The sequence below is a fragment of the Suncus etruscus genome, chromosome 10 (genome assembly GCF_024139225.1).
Source record: "Suncus etruscus isolate mSunEtr1 chromosome 10, mSunEtr1.pri.cur, whole genome shotgun sequence".
Taxonomy (NCBI): domain Eukaryota; kingdom Metazoa; phylum Chordata; class Mammalia; order Eulipotyphla; family Soricidae; genus Suncus; species Suncus etruscus.
Window position 1 is genome coordinate 79,192,579 of NC_064857.1, and position 24,374 is coordinate 79,216,952.

General features: G+C 43.3%; 1 protein-coding gene and 1 pseudogene across 2 annotated transcripts; one reads left to right on the top strand and one right to left on the bottom strand.

The window, feature by feature from the left end:
• Positions 1-232: 232 nt before the first annotated feature.
• On the bottom strand, positions 233-6,207 carry LOC126020228 (acidic leucine-rich nuclear phosphoprotein 32 family member B-like; annotated as a pseudogene).
• Positions 6,208-9,317: 3,110 nt separating this feature from the next.
• Positions 9,318-23,209, top strand: MRO (maestro). Of its 2 annotated transcripts, XM_049781572.1 has the most exons (7): positions 9,318-9,609; positions 15,850-15,949; positions 18,109-18,255; positions 19,100-19,282; positions 20,211-20,366; positions 22,730-22,837; positions 23,149-23,209. In XM_049781572.1, the coding sequence occupies exons 2-7, from the start codon at positions 15,854-15,856 to the stop codon at positions 23,200-23,202; spliced, it is 744 nt and encodes a 247-aa protein (XP_049637529.1). In that variant the 5' UTR covers positions 9,318-9,609; positions 15,850-15,853; the 3' UTR covers positions 23,203-23,209. The 2 variants fall into 2 exon arrangements, with proteins under 2 accessions (XP_049637529.1, XP_049637530.1); XM_049781573.1 differs by lacking the exon at positions 9,318-9,609 and having other exon boundaries at positions 15,771-15,949.
• The last annotated feature ends 1,165 nt before the right edge of the window (positions 23,210-24,374 follow it).

A 24,374-nucleotide genomic window follows, 5' to 3' on the forward strand; every position in this document is an offset into this window, starting at 1 on the left:
AGCTCCTGGGAGGCACGAGGGACCATATGGGACACCGGGATTCGAACCAACCACCTTTGGTCCTGGATCGGCTGCTTGTAAGGCAAACACCGCTGTGCTATCTCTCGGGCCCTTTTTATTACTTTTTGATCACAGCTACTTTTCTTTTCTTTTCTTTTTTAAATAGTTACTAAAAATCCTGAGCAGTCCAACCAATACCGAACAGTTCTGTTTTTGCAGTTTATATCGGACCTTAGTCATCTTCTCCTTCATCATCTGTTTCTCTCTTCCTCTTTTCACCTTTTCCGCTTTCTTCCTTCTCTTCTTCCTCCTCCTCTTTATCTTCTTCATCAACTTCTCCATTCTGGCCAAAATCTTTTTCCTCCCCATTGACTTCATCTTCATCTTCTTTCCCTTCTACATCTTCATCATCAAACTCTTCCTCCTCACCATCCTCATCCTCTTCATCCTCCTCATCTTCTCCCTCTTAATCTCCCTCTTCTTCATCTGCACCATCTCAGTGTCTAAACCAGGAACTTCTCTATCATCTCTGTCATACAATCTAGGTAGGTCAGCTGGGGAAAGAGTTTGAAGACACTTTTGGTAGTCATTCAAGTTAGTAATTTCACAGCTAAACAAATCTAGGCTTCTCAGATATCCCAACTTTTTCAAAGTTTCTAAGGTACTGATATCTTTCAGCTTATTTTCACTTAAGTTTAAATGTGTAAGATTTGGAAATTTTTATGCTAACATGTTCTGACTTCCAAATACCTTATTTTCACTGTGCTCAAGGTTTTTCAATTTAGGTAGCTTGGGGAGATTTGAAACTAAAGTCAAACATGCATTTATTAAACTAAGTAATTCTAAACTCACAAATTCATCTGTTAAGCCCTCACTTTTTCCATTATTTGATTTGTAACTGTCCAGGACAAGTTCTTGAACCAGGGTCTGGAAACATGGTTTCCATCAGACTGCACCAGTCGGTCTGTGAGGAGGAAAACACAGAGTCGCTTAAAGGGTTGGGGTGACCTTCTAAATAGTGTCCAGAGGATCCCTGTGATACTCAGTCTTTGTACTGATTAAAATCCCCTAAAAGGTTAGATTTTTATTACAGCAGCCTCATGGTAATGTACTTTTGGATTTGGCTAAACTGCCCCACTGATCTAATTATGCCTGATGCCTAAAATGTCACATTTGTCACTCAGTAGGAATCTAGTGTAAACGGAACAGGAAAAGCATGTGTGGCCCTGACACGATGGTTTGTTTAGGAGAAAGAACTTTTTGAGTCTAACACTATTCATAGCCAACTTCAAATAGACATGAAGGTGGTAGAGAAAGAGGAGGAGAGAAAAAAAACAGGAGAGAAGAAAACAGATGAAAGAAAGGATGGCCAGAGAGTAAAATCAGTCTTTATTGGTTCCTTTTTAGAACCTAATCCTGTGCTCTTGTGTTTACAGTAAGTCTCAGACCACCTAAGACCAATTTTCCTAGGTCTGTCTCTCATGTGTGCAAGAGATGCTCACGTGCCTTATAAGTCGCTTTTTCTCTTTCTCTAAAAACAAAGGGGCTCTTGGGATGACTATTGCTGATTAAAATGGGAAGAAAGCCCAGCTGGAAGATACCCCTATCATCAACTATCTTTTGAGACTTGGAGTAAGATCCTCCATGCCTCTAGGTCAAAGAGGAATTAGACTGGAACCTAGCCCTTTCATGCAATCCCTCACCCACTCAAGACTGGACGGACAAAATGACAGTGTGCAAAATGCACTGGAATGTGGAAAGCAGCACTAGGATTGCCGACAGCCACTTTTGTATGACTTATCCGGCTTGGGATGCCTGGAGCATGCAGTTTTCTTACCAGACCCTTAGAGAAACAGAAAAACCAATGCGATAATTTCATTAAGTTTGCAAAAATGGCCTCGCCTATCATCTCTAGCAATTATCAGGGGCAGATAGCCTGAAAAAGTTTTAGGATGTATTCCCTGCTCCTGAAAAACAAACAAACAAACAAACAAACAAAAAAACTCAAAAAACAGCTAATCTGTTCTGTGTTCCCCTTCAAGGACAGAGGGAGGTGTGGTTACTTAAAGGACAGCTCTGCTCCCAGGCTTAGTCATAGTCGCCTTCTGTCAGCAGGGGCCTGAGCACAGACAAAAGCAGGGCTGTGCTCCTCTCCTAGCTCAGGGGGGACCCTGGCTCGGGGAGGAGGGGATCCCAGCCCAGGGAGGACCCGGCTCAGGTAAGACCCTGACTCAGGTAAGACGGACCAAATGGTTTCTGGATCCCACTAATTCTCCTCAACATTGCATTCAAAGCAATTTATTGCTGCAGGTGTAAACAGTTGGTCTAGGAAAGGTTCATATATGTGTCTCTCTCTTTTTTTTTAAATAGGGGCACTGGGGTGGTATGGGGGTAATTAGGTGGGATCAATTGACATCTCCCAATTCGCACTACTCACCCTGAATTTATTTCCACCATCTTTTTCTCTTTCTTCATGGCTTCTGGTTTCTCATCTTCGGGTTTAGGATTGATCGACACCTGTTCCTTCCTCTCCTTGTGGCAGTTAGAGCTCTGGGATGGACCAGGGGTCTTCAAACTATGGCCCATGGGCCACATATTGTATTTGTTCCTGTTTTGTTTCTTCACTTCAAAATAAGATAGATGCAGTGTGCAGAGGAATTTGTTCATAGTTTTTGTTTTTACTATAGTCCGGCCTGCCAACGATCTGAGGGACAGTAAACTGGCCCCTGTTTAAAAAGTTTGAGGACCACTGGTAGCCCAACCATGACACCAGTAGCTCTGTGCCTCTTTTGGAGAATATTTTTCACTCAGGCATGCCCACTCTAGCCAAGCATGTGCGTAAAGAACTTGGTACTTTTTTAAGGCTGGGTGTGAGATCTGTATCTAGTCCCACCATCTGGCTGGGGACTCCTCTGCTAGATAGGGACACCCTGAACCTTCCTACTAGGAGACATGGTGGTGTTTCAGAGATGCAGATTTCAGATGTCACCAAGGCTTCTTAAGTGAACACAAATGATGTGAACTTCTTGGTTGGCATGATTTTGTGGAACTCCTGTTATTATTGATTTTCAGTGGGGTGAGGGGGTGCCAGCTGTGCTCTGAGGACCATGAGGTGTTGGAGATGAAACCTGAGGTTCCTATGGAGAAAGCGATGATTCAGCCCTTTCACCCTTTCTCAGGCCCTTTGGAGTCTTCTGAAGCTAATGAGCAGCAGACATCCCTGAGGTGATCTCAAGCGGCTCAGTTCTTGAATTTTTTTTCTGTATACTGAGACTTACCAGGGATTGTTCAGGGAAAAGTTAGGAAAACAGGATATGGGGGCATCTAACATTCGACTGGGTGGGCGTGGGGAACAGTTTTCTGTTCCTGGGCCCATTCTGTGAGGCATCAAGAAACCAAAGCTAGGAGATTCCTACTTCCCTGAGTCAAAGGGAGTCTTTGAAGCTTCTCAGGGAGAACTTTATTGGAGCTATCAACTGGAGATATCAAAATCATTGTTCTGGGCCTGGAGAGATAGCACAGCGGCATTTGCCTTGCAAGCAGCCAATCCAGGACCAAAGGTGGTTGGTTCGAATCCCGGTGTCCCATATGGTCCCCCGTGCCTGCCAGGAGCTATTTCTGAGCAGACAGCCAGGAGTAATCCCTGAGCATCTCCGGGTGTGGCCCAAAACCCAAAAAACAACAACAACCAAAACAAAACAAACAAACAAAAACAAAATCATTGTTCTCATATCAGAGCGAGTCAGAGGTGTAGTTATGTGGGAGGCCGAAAGCCTGAGTCTGACAAAGGGTAATCCAGGCTCTGCCATAGTGGCAGGTGGCTTGTGAAGAGTTTGAGAAGTGTCAGGTGACCTGGCTCAGGGGGCCGTTCTGCTGGGCCTTGGGCTCCTATGCCCCTTGCCTGCCCTTTGTGTTAAACTCTGAGTCCACATGCTGATGAGGAGTCTTCAGTTTCCTAACTAACTTTAGTGAGTGTTCTTTTATTCCTCTTTGTGGGATTTCTTGAGTCCTCAGGCCCCTAAGCCTGTGCTCCTCTCCCAATCCCTTCTGTCAGAGAGGCTGGCCTGACTGTGGCATGCTCTGTCTTGTCATAAGGAAGGTGTTACCTATTTTCAGAGAATATAATTTTTTTACATATTCTATATTTGTGTTTTACTTGGTGTGTGCTTAATTGAAACTTAATACTATTAGCTTTGGAAAATTATCCTCCAAAGCCAGTACATTTCCACTGAACTGGAGAGCTGGGAAATGTTGGAAAGGGAGATTGCGGTTTGCTTGCCTAACTGTGGATCTGTGTGAAGCAGTTTAAGCACACAGTCAATGGAGTTAGTGTCATATCCAGTGATTTGGGGCTTTTCAAAGATTAAAGTTTTTAAGGTGAAAAAAGTCTATAAATATTTGGGAGCAGAGTTGAAAGGATACAGGAAGAGAATGGAGATGATCAAATATTAAAAAAGGGTTTTTTAGGGGCCGGAGTGAGCACAGTGGTAAGGTATTTGCCTTGCATATGGATGGACCTCAGTTAGATCCCCAGTGTCTCATATAGTCCCCAGAGCCAGGAGCAATTTCTGAGTGCATGCATAGCCAGGAGTAAGCCCTGAGTATCACCAGGTATGGCCCAAAAACAAACAAAAAAATTTTTTTAAATTTTTATTTTATAGTTTTTGGACACATGCCATGTTGGGTATGAAATTTTGACCAGCTGTACACAGGCCACTGCCTTTACCCTGTACTTAGTTTTTGACCCCAAGAAAGATTAGAGGACCAAAGACCTAGAAAGGAATCTTTCCACTGATCATTAAATATCAAAAATTTGAAAAAGTCCCTAATTTGTTTTTCACCCTAAGTTTTTTTTAAACTGAGGTAACATAGTTTATAATTTTATTGTTTTGGATCATACCTGGCGATGCTCAGGGGTTACCCTGGGCTTTGATACTGAGGAGTCACTCCTAGTGGGCTCAGTGAACCATATGGATGCTGGAAATGGAACCCATGTTGGCAGTGTGCAAGGCAAGGCCCCTATCTGCTGTATTACTGCTCCAGCCAATTTATAACACTATTGAAGCCATTGTTTTACAATTGCAGAGAACTATACAATTCCTCCACCAATGTGCCAAGTGTCTAATTAATTGTAAAAGTCTTTCTATGACTGCCAAATTAAATTAATTAAAAAATAAAATTTATGGGGCCAGAGTGATAGCACAGCAGTAGGGCACTTGACTTGCATGCAGCTGACCAGGGACAGACCTGGGCTCAATTTCTGGCATCCCATATGGTTCCTCGAGCCTGCCAGGAGCAATTTCTGAGTGCAGAGCCAAGGGTAACCTCTGAGTATTGCTGGGTGTGGCCCAAAAACAAACAACAAAAAAATATGGAGAAAAGTATTTTATTTGTTTTCTTTTGTTTTGTTTTGGGGTCACACCTGGCAGCACTCAGGATTACTCCTGGCTTTACACTCAGAAATCGCTCCTGACAGGCTCAGGGGACCATATGGAATGCCCGGATTCGAACCACTGTCCTTCTGCATGTGAGGCAAATACCTTATCTCCATGCTATCTCTCGGGCCCCAGATTATTTTATTTGTATGAAACTTATTTATTTGACTTTTTGTTGGGATGTCTTACCTTTTTGTTTAACTTACTGAGAAATTTATCAAACTAGTTAGTGGTATATATAATAAATTGTTAAGACATTTTTGAGAAAAACTGTTTTATCTCTGCTAAGAAAGAATAATAATGGTCATAATTGAAATTAAGTGAAATTGTTCCAAATAGTCATTTTTGTATAAGTGGCTTAGTATTTTTACAAACACCCATTTCTGGCCTTCTAAGCCAACTATCACTAAATGCCAAGAAAACAACAATAACAATAAAATATCTTAAATACTAGTTAAAGAATGAACCAATATGCCTGGATAAATTCTGACATCAAAATTTCTGAGGCAGTGAAAAATCAAGAGAAGACTTGACCTATCTTTCAAGTATTTTGTAAATGAAGACCAGAGGGAGGAAACACAAAACTCTCCTTTTTAGACTAGATGTTGCAAATGTGGACACTGTAGGGAAGTTATTTTGATGCCTCCTTTTCATTTCACAAGTTGATAGGGATTGTGATTGGAGGAAGGAGAAAGCAGGACTGTGGTTTTGGCCAGTCAGTATCATGAGAGGAAATAATTACCCTCTGGTCTCTGCTGGGATCAGTCACCATGTCCCTCTGACAATAGAAAATATTAGCAGAAGGGACATCTAGCAGTTAAGCAATATGGTTGACTGCTTGCTCAATGGACTGAGCATGCAAGGCTCAGTGTGCTTAGCATGCTGAGGGCCTGTGGGAGTGACCCCCTGAAAATGGAGCTGCTGAGAGTATCCCTGGGCACTGCTGGACATGACCCCCTACCTTCAAAATTTAGTGTGAAGGAATTATGCTATGAATATATCAATCTATTGCCATCAGATGATCCAAGAAATGGTCTCTTTCAGTTTCCAGAAGGTGTTGTTACTCAAGGCTAACTCAGGAAAGTCTTAAACCTTCTAGGCATCACACAAACACACTCTGGATGTGTGTCAGTTTTCTGCCATGTGGCCTTTCTGGAGTCAGAGGCCATTGGCCCTGTCAGATCTTCAGTGAAGCTAATATTCCCATGAAAAGGTTTCTGGGTAGCCATTCTGGTGCTGGCCACGATTTTCTTTGTGGCTTTCAGCCAAAAGGGAAAACTGGCTTACACTTCCATTTTCCCTTTTGGCAAAGGAGGAAGCTATCATTCCACTGCCAACTATCTTAAAAACTGTAGACTTGAGGGCTAGTTATTGTGAGTCATTGTGTTTGTGTTCACACAATTGGGTTCTCTTTGGCCCTGATTTACCAGGAGGATTGCACGGCTTTAGCTTAGAGCGCCCTCTCCTGTCCCCTTTCGGAGTGGCACAAGGCACTGCTTGCTTTTGGCCGTCTGAGCTCTGTATGGATTAGCTAGTTCAGTGTTAGACTAGGCCCTGTCCCGTCTGCCTCATTCTTAATTCCTGGCAGATCACCCTACTCTGTTTTTATTTGTTTGGTTTGGTTTCGGGGGCATATGCAGCGGTGCTTAAGGCTTACATGTGATTCTGTGCTCAGGGGCTCCTCCTGGGAGTGCCAGGGGAGCCCATATTCAGTAGTAGGGGATCCAACTAGGACCAATCAGGTGAAAGGCATACATCTTAATTCCAGCCTTAATTCTAGTGCTCAGGCTAATTTGGAAGAATTGAATTTTTTCAGTCTCTCTCCCTGAAAGAGAGAGCTTCCCTGAGGTTGTCTCCCACTTTCAAACTTTCAGACTTTCAGAAGAGAACTTCTCTTCTCCCCAGAGCTCCTCCTTTTCCTGTTCTCCCCAATTTTCTTGCCCCCTTCTGAGCTTGCTTTTAAACTCTTGTGCCACCCAGCTCCGAGCGCTTCCTTGCAATTGCTTTCAAACACGCCCCAACTTCACTTTGTTTTTGAAAGCTCACAAGAAAACTGAAATGCCTTTGTGTGACCTTGCTGCATATCTAGGCTATTTATTGCTTTCCTTTTGCTGTAATACTTCTCAATTTCCTCTCCAGAGTCCCACGGCTTTGCCATCTAGGCTTCATCTAGCCTTCCTTCCCCACCTCAGTGGAAACTGCAGCATCAGAGGTCATGGCCATGTCCTTGTGCGTCCTGACTAGAGAGACTTTTGTTTTAGCCTAATTGGTATTTTTCTCAGGAGTTTCTGTGTGTTTCCCCTTCTTTCCAATTGCATATAGTTACTGGGGAGCCCACAGTTATTCATTTTTGGCTTAGACATTCCATGGACTCTATGTGGGCTTTTTTGTTTGTTTGTGGACCACACCTGGTGACACTCAGGAGTTACTCCTGGCTCTGAACTCAGAAATTACTCCTGACAGTCTCTGGGGACCATATGAAAAGCCGGAGATTGAACCTGGGGCAGCCACATGCAAGGCAAACGCACTACTCACTATGCTATCTCTTTGGCCCTGGAATCTCTGTTGCCTTCCCACACTTGTTTCTACCTTCTGCTCATGCCTGTCTCTGACTTATCTCTACACATGTGGCCCCTAAATTTAGATTCCCAAAACTAGCTCATTGGATAGTTCTCAGCTTGAGACTCTGCTCACTCCTGGGCCTGCCTGCCATTAAGCCTAACTCTGCCACTAATGAACTGCACATTCTTTGGCAAAGGCATCTCTGAGCCTCAGCTTTCCCATTCTTAAAATGGGGACCATAACACGAGGACTTAACTCTTGTGTGTAGTAAGAATCAAACTAAATAGCCAAGGTGTAAGATAATGACTTGCATTCAAGAGACCTGGTTTCCTCCCTCACATCACACATGCAAGAATCCAAGAAATTGTCTGTGTAATATGCCCAGTATCTGATGCATAGAAATATTCAATCATGTTATTAATGATCATAACAAGGTCCTAGCTCTTTGAAAGAGAGCCTTTTTCCCCCTTCTTCCGTGTAGGTTATATTTCCCATGATACCTAACAGGGCCAATAAATAGTTATTGACTTATTCTGTGTGGTGAAAATATTCAGGGAGGGAAGAATAATGTGGAGGACCAGAGATTGGAAGCTTCCAAATTCTGCAAAAGTACTGTTGTAGCCGGGTTTCTGCATTACTTGGACCACTAAATCTTTTGTTTTCTTTAAATATATATATATTTATTAATTATTTAAAGTGTATTTATTATTTTGGGGGCATACTCGCTGTGCTAAGAGCTTATTCCTGGCTCTGTGTTCAGAGATCAGCTCCTGGTGGTACCTACATGGTACCAGCTAGGGATGGATGCCATGCAAGAGCCTTCCCCCTGTACTATCTTCTGGCTCTCAACCAATACATCTTTTCAGTCTGTCCTTTCAGGTCGTTGATCAGGAAGGGGGACCAATGGTTAAAGCACTCCTTGTCTGCAAACCAATTAGCCACAGTAAGGCTGCTGGGACTGGAACAAAATGTCCCATCCTGGACTGAATGCGGCTCCCTCACAGGGCCTGGAAGCCAGCGCACAGCTGTGGCTGGGAGCGCCAGGCCGGGCACCGGTCCACTGAGTGATGCCGCCACCTAGCGGTCATACGGGGTAGGCCGCTGCACTGAGCCTCTTTCTAAGTTGCTGGAATCTCCAAATAGGAAGCCTTTCTTTGCCAAGTGGGGGTGCAACTTTGTTTGGATGGGGGAAGAGAGACAGGGGGAGCACAGTAAGTGGGAGGAGGAAAACGACTCCACTTGGCTGGGGGAGGAGAAGGGCATGAGTGGTGTTGCTTGCAGACTTGGTGTTGCAAAACAACTCCCACCCCCATCCCAATACTCTGTAAACTTGGGGGGTAACTTGTATTTTATTCCCTGCCCACCCCATGCCCACCTAAGATGCGCACTTCCCGACACGCAAGGCTAATAATCCTTTCTCCTTCTTCTGATCTGTTTGTACTTCACCTACTCATTCATCCTCCTTCATCCCCCTTCTATGTAGGAAACCGGGGCTGGGGAAATCGGGGTTCTCGCCAGGAACCGCAGCCCTCGGAGTCTCCCCGGACTTGAGGCCGGACAGAACTGGCCGCACCTCCACGTGCAGCCGCTGAGCCAGGTAAGCGGCAAGCAGGTAAGTGGCCTCGGTCAGCTCAGAGGGCAGAACCACGCTCCACTGGGCTGCCCCGGGCGTTCCGTGACATTTTATTTTTATTTGTGCATTTGTGTGTGTGTGTGTGTGTGTGTGTGTGTGTGTGTGTGTGTGTGTGTGTGTGTGTGTGTGAAGCTCAGGGGACTAGTCAATGCCAGCGATCAAACAGGTTGGCCCCATGCAAAGCAAGAGCCTTCACCCCAGTATTATGTCTCTTGCCCTCACCGTGGCATTTGCCATCCTATTATTCTGGAAAGACATGGCATAGTAACTTTTCTTCTTCTTCTTCTTCTTCTTCTTCTTCTTCTTCTTCTTCTTCTTCTTCTTCTTCTTCTTCTTCTTCTTCTTCTTCTTCTTCTTCTTCTTCTTCTTCTTCTTCTTCTCTTCTCTTCTTCTTCTTCTTCTTCTTCTTCTCTTCTTCTTCTTCTCTTCTTCTTCTTCTCTTCTCCTTCTCTTCTTCTTCTTCTCTTCTTCTTCTCTTCTCTTCTTCTTCTTCTTCTTCTTCTTCTCTTCTTCTTCTTCTCTTCTTCTTCTTCTTCTTCTTCTTCTTCTTCTTCTCTTCTTCTTCTTCTTCTTCTTCTTTCTTCTTTTTCTTAGTGTAAAGTGTCTCAGGTGGGGTTCCTGGACCAGTGGCACTCCAGGATTCCCTGGGAGCTGGGTAGGCATGCTGATTACTCCAAGCACCTACCTAATAGAATTACTTGGTGCTTTGATTCCTGGGCCCTCCATAGAAATCAGGAGAGACCTTGTCTGGGGTACTGCCAGAGCTTCTAAGGGGATTAAAAATATTTCCAAGGACTCAATGTATCTAGGGTATAGAAGCATATGTGACAACCTGTCTGGCATTTCTTCTATTTTTAAGACACAATTAGGGACTGGAGCGATAGCACAGTGGGTAGGGCGTTTGCTTTGCATTCAGCTAACATAGGTTTCAGTCCTGGCATCCCATATGGTCCCAGAGCTGGCCAGGAGCGATTTCTGAACACAGAGCCAGGAGTAATCCTGAGTAACAAACCCCGAGTAACAAACAAAAACAAAAAGAACCCAAAACAAATAAACAAACAAGACCAACATTAAATTCTGAGTCAACAGTTCTGTTGAAATAAAAATCTCCTTCCCCATACATGTACACAATGTATACACAATAGAGTCAGTTTAACTAAATAACCTAAATGAGAGAAAAAAAAAAAAGAACAAAAAAGAAAAGAAAGACTGAGTTATGTGTTATGTGAGAACTAGGTTTCCATCTTCATAACTTTGGACTTGGCAAGAGACTCTTAGATATAACATGAAAAACACAGGCAACAACAGAAGAATGAATAGATTAAGTTGTTAAAATTATAAACTGTAACACTTCAAAGGGCATTAAGAATAAGGTGAAATGGGGGCTGGCGAGGTGGTGCTAGAGGTAAGGTGTCTTCCTTGCAAGCGGTAGCCAAGGAAGGACCACAATTCTATCCCCTGGTGTCCCATATGGTCCCCCCCCCCCCTGCCAAGCCAAGGACAATTTCTGAGTGCTTAGCCAGGAGTAACCCCTGAGCATCAAATGGGTGTGGCCCGAAAAACCAAAAAAAAAAAAAAATCAAAAGAATAAGGTGAAATGGGGCCGGAGAGATAGCATGGAGGTAAGGCGTTTGCCTTGCATGCAGAAGGTCGGTGGTTCAAATTCTGGCATCCCATATGGTCCCCTGTGCCTGCCAGGGATGATTTCTGAGCATAGAGCCAGGAGTAGGAGTAACACCTGAGCGCTGCCAGGTGTGACCCAAAAACCAAAAAAAAAAAAAAAAAAAAAAAATAAGGTGAAGAGACAATCCACAGGATTTGAGAAAGGAAGGGATATTGTTGTAGTATATATCAGATAGTGTCTAGTACTCAGGAAATATGAAGAAATAAAGATACTATTTACAGTCACGCGGGGGGCACAAAAAATGTTTTCTTCTTCCTGGGGGGCATGACAGAAAATAATTGAGAAGCACTGCTTTAGACCTACAAGGAATAGGTATAATAATCAAAATAATAATGAAAGAGAGCAGATGCTGGTGACGTGGAGAAATTGGATCCCTCACATGCTTCTGGTGGGAATGTAAAACCTTACAGCCATGTAAAAAATAGTTTGGTGGGGCTTACAAAAAATTAGTATAGAATTACCACAGAATTCAGCAATTCTGCTATTAGGGATTCTGTCAGTTGAGGAATAAATGAACCACTGTGGCCTATCCTCATCACAGAGCACCATTCTACCCACCCCAAAAGAAGGAAGCACTAATATAAGACTTACTATGTATATTCACTATGTAAATATAGTACATTTTACTATATACATTATTATAGCATGAACAAACTTTGAAAACAGGTCAGAGAAGAAGCCAGACATGAGAGATCAGAGTAGTGGACGACTCAGTATAAAATCTTTCCAAAATTGAAGACCATCCTAGAAACTGGGAGATTAATGATTACCAGGGACTCGGGGAGAGCAACATAGAGGGAGGGAACTTCTTTAAGTACCCTGAATGTGTGAGATTAGGTGGTTGCACCGTTCATTGTGTGATATGTGCCTGTCACCTCAATTAAAATAAAGATCAATGTCTCACTCTTATCTACAAAATATAATTAAAGATAAGCGCAAAGTCCTTGACTATTGACCTTAACTACTTTCTGTAGTCTTATCTTCTTTGTTTTCCTATCTGACTCTTTCTTACCACCACTGCCTTCTCACTAACTGCAAACAAGTCCAGGGGTGTTTCCCTGTCAGATAAGTTCAGTATCTCCTCTAAAGCTCTGACTCTTGTGCTATGGGGTGCTGGGGGTGGCTTTCTACCACTCATCCCATCCTTCTCCTCTGGACTTCTAAATCTCTTCACATTTTACCCCAGACCTCTAAGTCTTGGACCAGAAACATGGCCGTGGTGTTCCCGGGGAGTTGATGAGGGGCTGACACTGAGGCTCCTGTCTCAGACCCACTCTACTCCAGGCTCTGATGGGAAGCTGTGTGAATGGCACGAATAGATATCATCAATGATATTTACATATAGCATATTATGTATTTAAAGTGAGGATCGAGAGTACAGCAATTACTGCTCTTGCATGCAGCTGATCTGTGTTTGGTCCCTTAAACCCCACCAGGAGTCCAGAGGCAGGAGTAAGCATTGGTAGCTAAAGGTCAAAATAAACAAAAAGAGGGCATCCTTCCTACCTCAGTGGCTCATATTTCTACCCCAAAGTTGATGGTGTGAAAGTTTCTTTGGTATTTTTTTAATTTTATGCATGTACCCAAGATATTATTACAGAGTTTTCTAAATTATATTTGTATATAAAACCTTCCTTCCTTCCTTCCTTCCTTCCTTCCTTCCTTCCTTCCTTCCTTCCTTCCTTCCTTCCTTCCTTCCTTCCTTCCTTCCTTCCTTCCTTCCTTCCTTCCTTCCTTCCTTCCTTCCTTCTTCCTTCCTTCCTTCCTTCCTTCCTTCCTTCCTTCCTTCCTTCCCTCTGTCCCTCCTTTCTCTTTCTTCCCTTCCTTCCCTTTCTTGCCTTTCTCCTATCTTCCCTGGAATGCTGCTCAAACACATTTCATGCACAAAAATTTTGGTTTGATCCTGGAAACCATCCTCCCCAACAATCACCAATTTTCTGTTGGGAAGAGATCTCAGTGATTGAGTGCAGGCTTTGCACATAGGAGCTCTAAGTTTGATCCCTGGCACTGCATGACCTGCTGAGCACTTCCAGGAGGACCCCTGAGCATTGAGCTTGGAGAAGTCTTTCAAGCACCACCAAAGGTAATCCCCAAACCAAAATGGAGTCAAATAGAAATATTTTTATTGTAGTTGAGGTAACATTATTACAATAGTGTTAATATTTGTTTTGTACCTCCACTACTACCAAAGTGCCAAGACCACTCTCTTGTGTCACATCTTGTCTGATACTTCCTGCTCCTCCCTGACCCCAGCCACCCTCAGTTCTTTAGTCAAAGTCCAACATTTGTTATCATGAGGTATTTCCATACCCTGATTGTTTCTCTGTCTACTACATTTGAATGAGATTATCCAGTATCTGTCTTTCTTCTGACTTATTTTGCTCAACATGACCACTATTGTTCCATCTAATGTTGCAGCAAATTACATTGATTCATCTGTCGTTGTTGATGTTCATAAAATTATTGTGTGTCCACAGTAGCTTCTCTATTTTCTCATCTATCATGGGGCACTTGAGTGCTGAATTGTTTCCGAATCTTGGCTAATATAAATACATAGGTGTGCATAGATCTTTTAGGGCTAATAATTTTGTGTTCTTGAATAGATGCCAAGTAATGAAATTTCTGTATCATATGTGAATTCTATTTTAAATTATTTTTTTTAGAAGTTTCCATACTTTTTTTCCATAGAAGCTATATGGAGCTACGAGAGAGATAGTATAATGGAAAGGGTGCTTGTCTTATTTAGAACTCATGCAGAGGTTCAATTCCCAGAACCCCATATGGTCTCCAAGACCACTGGGATTGGTCCTTAAGCAGAGAGCCAGGAGTAACCCCTGTGCACCTACCTGGAGTGTCCCAGAAATAAAAATAAAAATATAAAAATAATAAAAAATTACTCCAAAACAAAACAAAAGCTTATACATAACAAACCCACAACAAATATCATACTTAATGGAAAAAGTCAGAAAGCCTCCCTCTAGACTCAGGCACAAGGCAAGGATGATCACTTTTTCTTTTTTTTTGGATGATCACTTTTTCACTATTGTATTTTAAGTACTGTAAGGCCTTGCCATAACAATTAGGCAAGGAAATCAAATCAAAGGCAGATAGATTAGAAAAGAAAGAATTCTCACTTTTTGAAAATGATATGATAATATACAATGAAGATCTAAGGACTTACACATGGGACTAGAGAGATTGCACAGTAGGCAGGCACTTGCCTCACATGTTGCTTGTTCAGTTCAATTCCTGGAACCACATACAATCTCTTGAACTCCATCAGAAGTATTTCCCGAATTCAGAGACTGGAGAAAGTCCTGAACACACCAGATGTGGCCTTAAAACTAAAAGACTCCACACACACAATTTTTTAAAGAAATGATTAAATGATAGAATAGCATGCTACAAAATCAACACATAATAATTCATTCTTTTGCTCATCTTTCTTTTTTCTTTTTCTTTTATTTCTTTCCCTCTTCTGACCTTTCTTTTTCTTTTTTTCTTTTCTTCCTTCCTTCCTTCCTTCCTTCCTTCCTTCCTTCCTTCCTTCCTTCCTTCCTTCCTTCCTTCCTTCCTTCCTTCCTTCCTCCTTCCTTCCTTCCTTCCTTCCTTCCTTCCTTCCTTCCTTCTTTCCTTCCTTCCTCCCTCCCTCCCTCCTTTCTCCTTCCTTCTTCCTTCCTTCCTTCCTTCCTTCCTTCCTTCCTTCCTTCCTGCCTTCCTTCCTTCCTTCCTTCCTTCCTTCCTCCCTTCCTCCTTCCTCCCTCCCTCCCTCCCCCTCCCTCCCTCCCTCCCTCCCTCCTTTCTTCTCTTTCTTTCTCTTTTTCTTTCTTCTGTCTTTCTTTCTTTCTTTCTTTCTTTCTTTCTTTCTTTCTTTCTTTCTTTCTTTCTTTCTTTCTTTCTTTTCTTTCTTTCTTTCTTTCTTCTCTCTTTCTCTCTCTTTCTCTCTCTTCTCTCTTTCTTTCTTTCTTTCTTTCTTTCTTTCTTTCTTTCTTTCTTTCTTTCTTTCTTTCTTTCTTTCTTTTTTCTTTCTTTCTTTTTCTTTCTTTCTTTCTTTCTTTCTTTCTTCTTTTCTTTCTTTCTTTCTTTCTTTCTTTCTTTTCTTTCTTTCTTTTCTTTCTTTCTTTCTTTTTCTTTCTTTCTTTCTTTCTTTCTTCTTTCTTTCTTTCTTTCTTTCTTTCTTTCTTTCTTTCTTTCTTTCTTTCGTTCTTTCTTTCTTTCTTTCTTTCTTTCTTTCTTTCTTTCTTTCTTTCTTTCTTCTTTCTTTCCATATACAATACTGGAGATTAAACCTGAATCATCTGCCTGCAAAGCAAGTGCTTTACTCTTGAATTTTCTCTCTAGTCCTAAGTTGTTCTTTTCTTTTAAAGTGGCTGTTTCATCTCTTCATTCTGACAGGCTCTTCAGGACAGGCCTTGGGGATACTGCCTCTTTAGATTTTACACCCTGCCCATGTGCTTTGTGTAACTGCTTATTCAACACAATGTTTGTTGCTTCTCAGCATATTTGTGGCTTACATGATTATTTTTTTTTTCCAGCACCATGGACCAAGTACAGACAATTTCAGAGCATCCCCTTCCCATGCCCACATCCCCGCCTGAGAAGAAAAGGACATCAGTTATGTCTTTCTTTTCCAAGGTCTGATCAATGCTTTTGAACGGATATCTTTTCCCATCAGCTACTATTTAACCCATGTGGTTTGTCTTCTTTGTGTTCCCCTGGGGTTCCTACTGAAAATATATTGATGTCAGTTCTCTAAATATGGTTAGGATATTTATTAGGATGACAAAAATATGTGTGCAAGATAATTGAACTTGTTGCTAATTAATAAAAAATAGAATTAGCTGCAATGACTAATAATAATAAGACTTAATGGATTCAGAATTATAAATAGGTCAATGAATCTGGTTTTAGGATAGAGTACAAAGAGTGGCGGGGTTGTGGTATTTTCTTGTCTCTTGTTTGATTCTTGTGTTGTTGGGGACTCAAATACTTGGGTGTATTTGTCTTCACTTATCCAGCAGTAACTCAGTAACTGCTCCATAAATCACAGGAGTATATCTGCATCAGCAACACAGTGGGTCCTAACCTTCATTGTCTGAGTTCCTCTTCCTAATAGTGGCTTCTCAGTCTGTAGACATCCTGTGTGGATCATCTTTCAAGGGCCTGTATTTGTGCTCTGCTCTTGGATTAAATGCTGTTAATGGAATGCTAAGGAAGATTAATACTAAGACAGACCCTTAGACTTGTGTACCCTGGGGGTGGAGTTGCGTAGATGAGGAAGAAAAATCAATCTCATGGCAGAAGGTTCAAGAAAGTGAGAGGAAATGAATTAAAAGAGGCAAGGTCACATGGTTTACTTTTTTTCACCATAAATTAAGAAGTTATTCATGGGTGGGTTTTAGGCATACAACATTCCAACACTAATCCCTTCACCCACGTTCACTTTTCTACACCAATATCCCCAGTGTGTCTCTCCTTCTCACTTTAAAGTGAATTTTAAGCCCTGAGGTTTACAATACTGTTCCTAATAGGGTCTCACCTACAAAACTTTACCAGGTTTTAGCATCTTCCTCTCTCCTCTAGAATGACCACTGCCCTCTATGGCTGTCATTGTCATTGTGCTCTTTTCCAGGACCTATTTCCACCCAGTGGGAAGCTTCTTTTCAAAAAAGATCAGTTTTCATGTTCTTCATTTCTACTGTTTTGGGGCATTTGCTACTCCTCTACTATGCTTAGTTATAATCTTCATCTGAAAGAGAATATTCTGGATGTGTGTTTTTAAGGCATTTTGCTGAAAAAATGAAAAATAGCAAAGGGGGAGGAGCCAGAGGAGGAAAGAGGGTAGAGGAAACTTTCTTGGGAATGGGAAATATAACACCGTGTGTTGGATTGGGAAGGGGTCTATGTTCTTAGAGCCTATTCACTCTGAAAAGATCCCTTCTCTTCTGCCACCACAGTGCACAAACACCTTAGAGCGTTTGTCTCTAAAATTCCCCAACCTCAACGACAGCCCCACATTGTTTATTTTTCCCCACATTCCCTCTTCCTCCATCAATCTCTTTCCTGTGTAAATCTAATGCATGTGTTTCTAACAAAAATCTAATTCTTTTTTGGGCGGGGGATTTTGGGTTTTGGGTCACACTCGGCAGCGCTCAGGGGTTACTCCTGGCTCCATGCCAGAAATCGCTCCTGTCAGGCTCGGGGGACCATATGGGATATCGGGATTTGAACCAATGACCAAATGCCTTACCTCCATGCTATCTCTCTTGCCCACATTCATTTTTTTGGGGGGGTCACACCCGGCAGTGCTCAGGGGTTACTCCTGGCTGTCTGCTCAGAAATAGCTCCTGGCAGGCACGGGGGACCATATGGAACACCGGGATTCGAATCAACCACCTTTGGTCCTGGATCGGCTGCTTGCAAGACAAACACCGCTGTGCTATCTCTCCGGGCCCCACATTCATTTTTTTTAATGGTGCTTTATTTTTAGGAAATATGGTTATGGTAGTGACAACTTTTGTGGCTTTGTTGTACTAGACTACTTGATTTTTATCACCACCAAATAAATGTCCCAAACCTTTCACCACTCACTTTATGTCACTTCTAGTCTTCCTCTTTCTTCCCCTACTATTTGGCAAATTTATTGTTCTCATTTAGACTACGTGAAACTTGGTTTCTTTAGTCAGAGAAATAAAGGGCAAGGCAGATCAGGGGAAGTGCAGGATTTTCTTTTGAGTGAGGAGTTGTATTGACCATGAATGCTCCACATTGACTCCTGGCTGACTCTTGTGCAGGTCTCTTGGAAACTGAAGACCCAGAAGCGGGAATCTCTGAAGAATGTGTTTTTCATCTTGGCAGAAAAAGCCCGAGACCCCAGTGCTAAAAAGCGTCACCTGGCAATGAAGGGCCTGGGGACCATGGCCTCAGAGACCCCCAACAAGGTAGGAAGAAGGGCAGTGACAGACACCTCTCTAGGACTGGGATATGGAAACTCATGTGCTAATTAGTGGGTGGGTGCTGGGTAGCAGAACTCCATGCTTGAGGCAGTTGTGTCCATGGAATATGTTCCCTTACTGTTTTCTGGGCTGAGAAGTCCAGTATGGTCGAGGAAGGTCCTCTGCTGAGCTCTAAAATAGATGCAGTTAAAGTTAATTCCTCTCCAAAGCTTGGGAGTTCATCTAAGGTATTTGGTATTGGAAGAGTTTCACACTTCCACTATTTTTCTAGTCATTACTTTCTCACAGTACAGCAGCTGACTTCTTCCAAGACTCCATGCATGTCTGATTATGTTATATAGAGTCACCGTTGGAGTAACATCACTGTTGGTAGATTCTCTAGTCTGGAACACATCCCTGGTTCTTCCCACATTCAGTAGAGAAAACTGGACAAGGCAATGCTTCTTGTAGGGCTTTTCATCAGCTTATCACACCTTGGTATTATCAGCTTTGGAAAGTAGAGTTGTAGGCAGGCTTAATATCCAACTGGACTTTATTCTTTTTGTGGATTTAATTTTCTAATTACTTATACTTGTCTGATAAAAGCACCTAGCTCACTCAGGTCCATGAGCCTCCAAAAAAAGCCTTACCCAGCCTTGTCCACCCACTGGCCAAGTTCCAAGTCACTCATTCTGCAATCCTCATACTGAATCATGCTCCTGGCTGGTGGAAGCATTTGTCATTTGATAAGTCTTGTTGGATGAAATCCTGAGATATTCCCTGTGAAGTTGCTTTTCAACTGATCTAGAGCAAGTTATGTGTTTCTAATCTTTAAAAACCCTGGGCACAGGTGAAGAAGTATAAGAAAATTATTCTAGACCTATTGGTGCATGGACTGTATGATCCCATGAGTCCCGAAGTTATCCATGAGAGCATGAAGACACTGAGCATCATCCTGAGCAAGATCCAGGGCAAAGGCCTGGGCTCCTTCTTCATAGACATCACTCTGCAGACCCGGACTTTATTAGATGATGTAAGTGAAACAACACAGGAAGGGTCTGGGCTATTGACATCCCCATAGGATCAGAAATGTGAGAGTTGGTGCATTGCTCATGGAGCAAGGTTATTCACTTGTTTCTGCACAAGTTTCACTATGCTGGGGGTCCTGGGTGGCATCAAGAATCATAGGTTCCCATCACCAGTCCTTCAAGAGTGTTGTGTAATAAAGTAGACTCATACCCATGATATACCCTGTGTTGTGCCCACCCTCACCTCAACCACTGTGTTTATTGGCTACTAGTGTTAGCTGATGCTCTCTCATAAATGCAACTATAGTAATAACGAACCTTGAGCAAGGCATAGGGAGAGGCGTGGAGCATGGGAATCTTGTGTAATGTATGTCTGTGGATGAGGAAACCAAAGTGCTGAAGGTCAGGGACTAAGTGAATTTGCAGCCAGTAGGTTAATAAACTCCTGATTATCAGGTAATGAGGCAGGCTGATCAAAAAGTGCTTTGGTACATGACCGAAGTCAGAACTGGGGAGGCTGAGACATTGTCCTCTAAACTAACCAGTTAGTGGGTGTTGACTATAGGATTAGCAACAGTCCATCTCTCCTTTTTCCCTCCTCCCTCTTTCCCTTCCTTGCTCCTTCTTTCTCTTTCCTTGTCTTTCTCTCACTCTTCTCCTCTCTATTTCTCACCTTCTCCCTCTCTTTTCCCTCACCTTCCTCCCTCTCTTTCTCTTTTCACCCTTTCACCGGTGGAAAATCCTGATCTAATGCCTACAAGGTCCACTCTCAGCAGTTCTGGGGGTAGAGGTGGGCAGACACGAGGGCATTGGTATGCTCTTGGACCCTATGAAAGTGGGGATCAGGCTCAGGGCTTTACAAATGGCCCCGAACAATGCAGGGGAGGAGCCAGCAAAACTGGGTTGTTCTCTTCTGCTCTTGGAACCCCGCAGGAGAACGACAGCCTGAGATACTCTGCGTTCGTCTTGTTTGGGCAACTGGCTGGCTTTGCAGGGCACAAATGGAAGAAGTTCTTCACCAGCCAGGTGAAGCAGACTCAGGATTCCCTCCTGAGCCATTTGCAGGACCGGAACCCCCAGGTTGCCAAGGTGAGTCTTTCCCAGTATTCACTGGGCTCTTTGGGCTATCTTAGAGGGAGCAGAGATGTGTGGGTGGGGTGTGCATGGAGAAGGCTCCCAGGGCACTATGTGAACTCCCAAAAAGTGACTTCTCAAGGTGGAATCTACCTCAAAGTCTTTTCTCTTGAGAGATCAACCATGTGATGCTCCAGACTTACTCCTTGCTCTGTGCTCAGATATCACTGCTACTGGGGCTTTGGGGACCAAATGGGATGCTGGAGATCAAATCTGGGTTCGCTTCCTTTACAAGACAAGTGCCCTACCTGCTGTACTATCTCTCCAGGCCCTGAATAAGTTTTCTTTTTGATTGTTTGTTTTTGGGCCACACCCAGTGGTGCTCAGAAATTGCTCCTGGCTTGGGGGACCACCTGGGACAAGACACTGGCTTGCAAGGCAAACACCCTACCACTGTGCTATTGCTCCAGCCCCAGATAAGCATTTTGTTCTGTTTTGTTTTTGGGTCACACCCGGCAGCGCTCAGGGGTTACTCCTGGCTCTATGCTCAGAAATCGCTCCTGGCAGGTTCTGGGGACCATATGGGATGCCGGGATTCGAACCACCGTCCTTCTGCATGCAAGGCAAATGCCCTACCTCCATGCTATCTCTCCGGCCAGCGAATAAGCATTTTTTTTAATCCTTTTCTGGTGCTGGGGATGAACCCAGGGACTCCCATAAGGGAGGCAAGTACTCCAGCCCTGAGCTCCAGTAAGAGTCCGATTTCCATTTGCTCCTGTCCCACTTAGTCATGGTCCCTGTTGGTGCAGGAAGACTTAGTGGAAAGGGCAGCAGACAACATAGCCAGGATCTTGGTTTAGTCCCATTTGATTTGTGTGTGTGTGTGTGTGTGTGTGTGTGTGTTTGCTATGGATTATTTTATATTTTATGATTTAATTTTAGACACTGTAGTTTACATTATTCATAATGGTAGGGTTTCTTGCACAAATGAGTCCAGCACAGAATCTCTGCTTCCCTTCATCCTTTCCCTATCCTATATATCTCCTTTTTTGTGATAGCTTTCTAGGAAATGAAAACTAGGTCTTACTTGCTGTTGCCTTTGGTTGTTTGTTATTCCCCCACTTCATTTCTTTATATTTTGCATATGAGCAAGATCATTTTGTGTCTGGCTCCTGTCCCCCCCCCCCTTTTTGGGTTTTTGGGCTACACCTGGTGATGGTCAGGGGTTACTCCTGGCTAAGCACTCAGAAATTGTTCCTGGCTTGGGGGACCATATGGGACACCAGAGGATTGAACTGCAGTCTGTCCTAAGCTAGCGTATGCAAGGCAGCCTTACCACTTGTACCCCTGCTCCCCCCTTTTTTATTATTTTTTTGGGCCACATTTGGTGGTGCACAGGGATTACTTCTGGCTCTGTGCTCAGCAATCTCTCCTGATGGTGCTCAGGGGACCATTTGGAGTGCCGGAGATCGAACCCAAGTCAACTATGTGCAAAGCAAATGTCCTATAGCTCTGGACCCCTCCTTTTGTTATTGTTGTTGTTATTGTTTTTTTTTTTTTTCGGTTTTTGGGCCACACCCGGTGACGCTCAGGGTTACTCCTGGCTATGCGCTCAGAAGTTGCTCCTGGCTTGGGGGACCATATGGGACGCCGGGGATCGAACCGCGGTCTGTCCTAGGCTAGCACGGGTAAGGCAGGCACCTTACCTTTAGCGCCACCGCCCGCCCGCCCTTGTTTATTGTTTTGTTTTTGAGTGACAATTGGCAATGCTCAGGAATTACTCCTGGCTCCACACTCAGGAATTACTTCTTATGGTGCTCAGAGGACAATAACATGCCATGGATCAAACCTAGATTGGCCTCATGCAAAGCAAGTGCCTTACACACTGTACTACAGCTCCAGCCTCTGTTCCCTTTAGCTTTAATTTCTGTGCCTGCACAAAGACTTTGCCTGCCTTCCCACTGTGTTCTTGTTTAATTCTTAGAGAACTGCATGCTCCAGGCTTGTATCAAGCAACTCAAGTCTCCTTTGAAGTGGGCTTCATGTGTGTTTAAAACTATTCAGAAGCAAAAGCTCTTATGGATCCACTTTGTGTTAGTGATTGCTTTTAGGAATCAGTGCTAATTTTAAGGGACCAATAACAAGGACCCTGGTATATACTAGGAAGCCATGAAATGCAAGGCATGATTGTTCATCAGTTTAAATCCTTTGTAATGATGTTTTCAAATTTGCTGACAGCTATGTTCACATACTCTGCAGCCCACAGATTAGCCATGTGCCTCTGGGATGGCCATCCTGGCTCAGGATTATAAAATATTCTTCAGCATGTGTTTGTACACTATATATTATTTTTTAATGGTTTTATGGCTTTTCCTCAGGCTTGCAAAACAACGTTTCGAGCCTGTTCTCCATATCTAAAACAAAAGAAGGAGCATAGCTTTCAAAATGAAGAAGATCAAAGGAACCCTAAACTCAGCAGGCAGCTGGTGAGTGAGTGAGAGGGTGGACAGCTTGTCCATCTCCCCACCCTCCCACCCTACCATGCTGGGGTGGAAAACAACTGGCCCATTCCCTTAGGATGGTAAAGAAACCCTAAGAATAGTTACAAGGAATATTAGTAAGGGGCAAAATGCTGGCGGCCTCTGCAGAGAATGTATTGGCAGCATCAGTTGTCATCAGGGTGGCCCAGGTCATTTGTCCACGTGCTTATCTGTCTGCATTTGACAGTCACCCTCCTCCTTCAAAATCCAGGGGCAGGTGATCCGCCCTCACCTGTGTCTTTGCTAATTTCTTTCAGAGCCACTATCATCCTGAGCTCCTGCAGTTCTTCTATGCCAATAAAATTCTGTGAACACAGAGCAGTGGGAATGGTTTCATGTGAGCACATCCTGGGGGGCCCAGACCCCTCCTTTTAACATTGCCAATACTTCTGCTTGCTTTGGGAGGAGGGCCGTTCTAGAAAAGGGAATGTCATGGGTGGTGCTGGGTAAGGACATGCAGAGTCAATTCTAAATTCCTCTCAGATATCTTCTTCTCTCCTCATAAAGATCTGATGACAAGGTACATACTTCCTTGATTTAAAGTAAACATAGGCTCAGCGCCTAGTGCTCAGTTTTTCCTTTAAGCCAGTTTAGTTTTATTTTGTTTGTTTTGTTTTTTATTTTTTTTTTAGCCACAGCCAGTGGTGCTTAGGGGTCACTTCTGGCTTTGCACTCAGAAATCACTTATGGCAGGCTCAGGGGACTACATAGCCACATGGGATGCTGGGGATCAAACCCAGGTCCATCCTGAGTTGGCTGCATGCAAAGCAAATGCCCTATAACTGTGCTATCATTTCAGCCCTCAGATTTGTTCTTTTTATCTTTGAATTTGATTTCCTAAAAATGACTGAGGCTTGGAAGAAAAGCTATTTCATTTTAAGGTCTCCGTGTGTGTGGGATACAGAGGGTCAAACCAGAGTCTCACATTTTTTAAGCAAGGTGCTCTCTCACTGAGCTACATTCCTGCCCTCACTTATATTTTTAATTTTGTGGAATACCTGAGCAAGTCATACATGCTACAAAGGGAATTCAGTGCCATTCTGAGAACCAGAATCTCAGAAACAAAACCAGATCACAATGAAGCAGAGAATGGGCAGGCAGTAAGGTGTGTCCCAGAAAAAATTAAGGTGGCAGGAGGCAGAAAGGGCTCCAGATCTGGGCAAAAACCAGGTTTTTGTGGGACCATTTTGAAGTTGGAGCTGTGATGGTAGGGTGGCACTATCACAAACAGGGGTGCTCAGGGGACCATATGAGATGCCAGAGATTGAACCCAGGTGGGCTGTGTGCAAGGCAAGTGCCTACTCACTGTACTATCTGTTCATTTCCACTTACTAGCTTGCTGAAAGGTAAAGGGATAATGTTGATTACTGGCTCCAGATTTGAGCCCTCTATGAAGTTCTTTGTTTCTGTTTGAATTCTGAGTGTTTGAAATGATGAATTATTTGATCTTAAGATGCCATGAGACTCTCACTTGGTCCCAGAG

What these genes read in the sequence shown, in the direction of transcription:
- MRO (XM_049781572.1), top strand. Translation starts at nt 15,854, where the DNA reads ATGGACCAAGTACAGACAATTTCAGAGCATCCCCTTCCCATGCCCACA. An exon ending in GGAACCCCCAGGTTGCCAAG is followed by an intron (nt 20,367 to 22,729) that starts GTGAGTCTTTCC and finishes GCTTTTCCTCAG; the next exon opens with GCTTGCAAAACAACGTTTCG. An exon ending in CTAAACTCAGCAGGCAGCTG is followed by an intron (nt 22,838 to 23,148) that starts GTGAGTGAGTGA and finishes AATTTCTTTCAG; the next exon opens with AGCCACTATCATCCTGAGCT.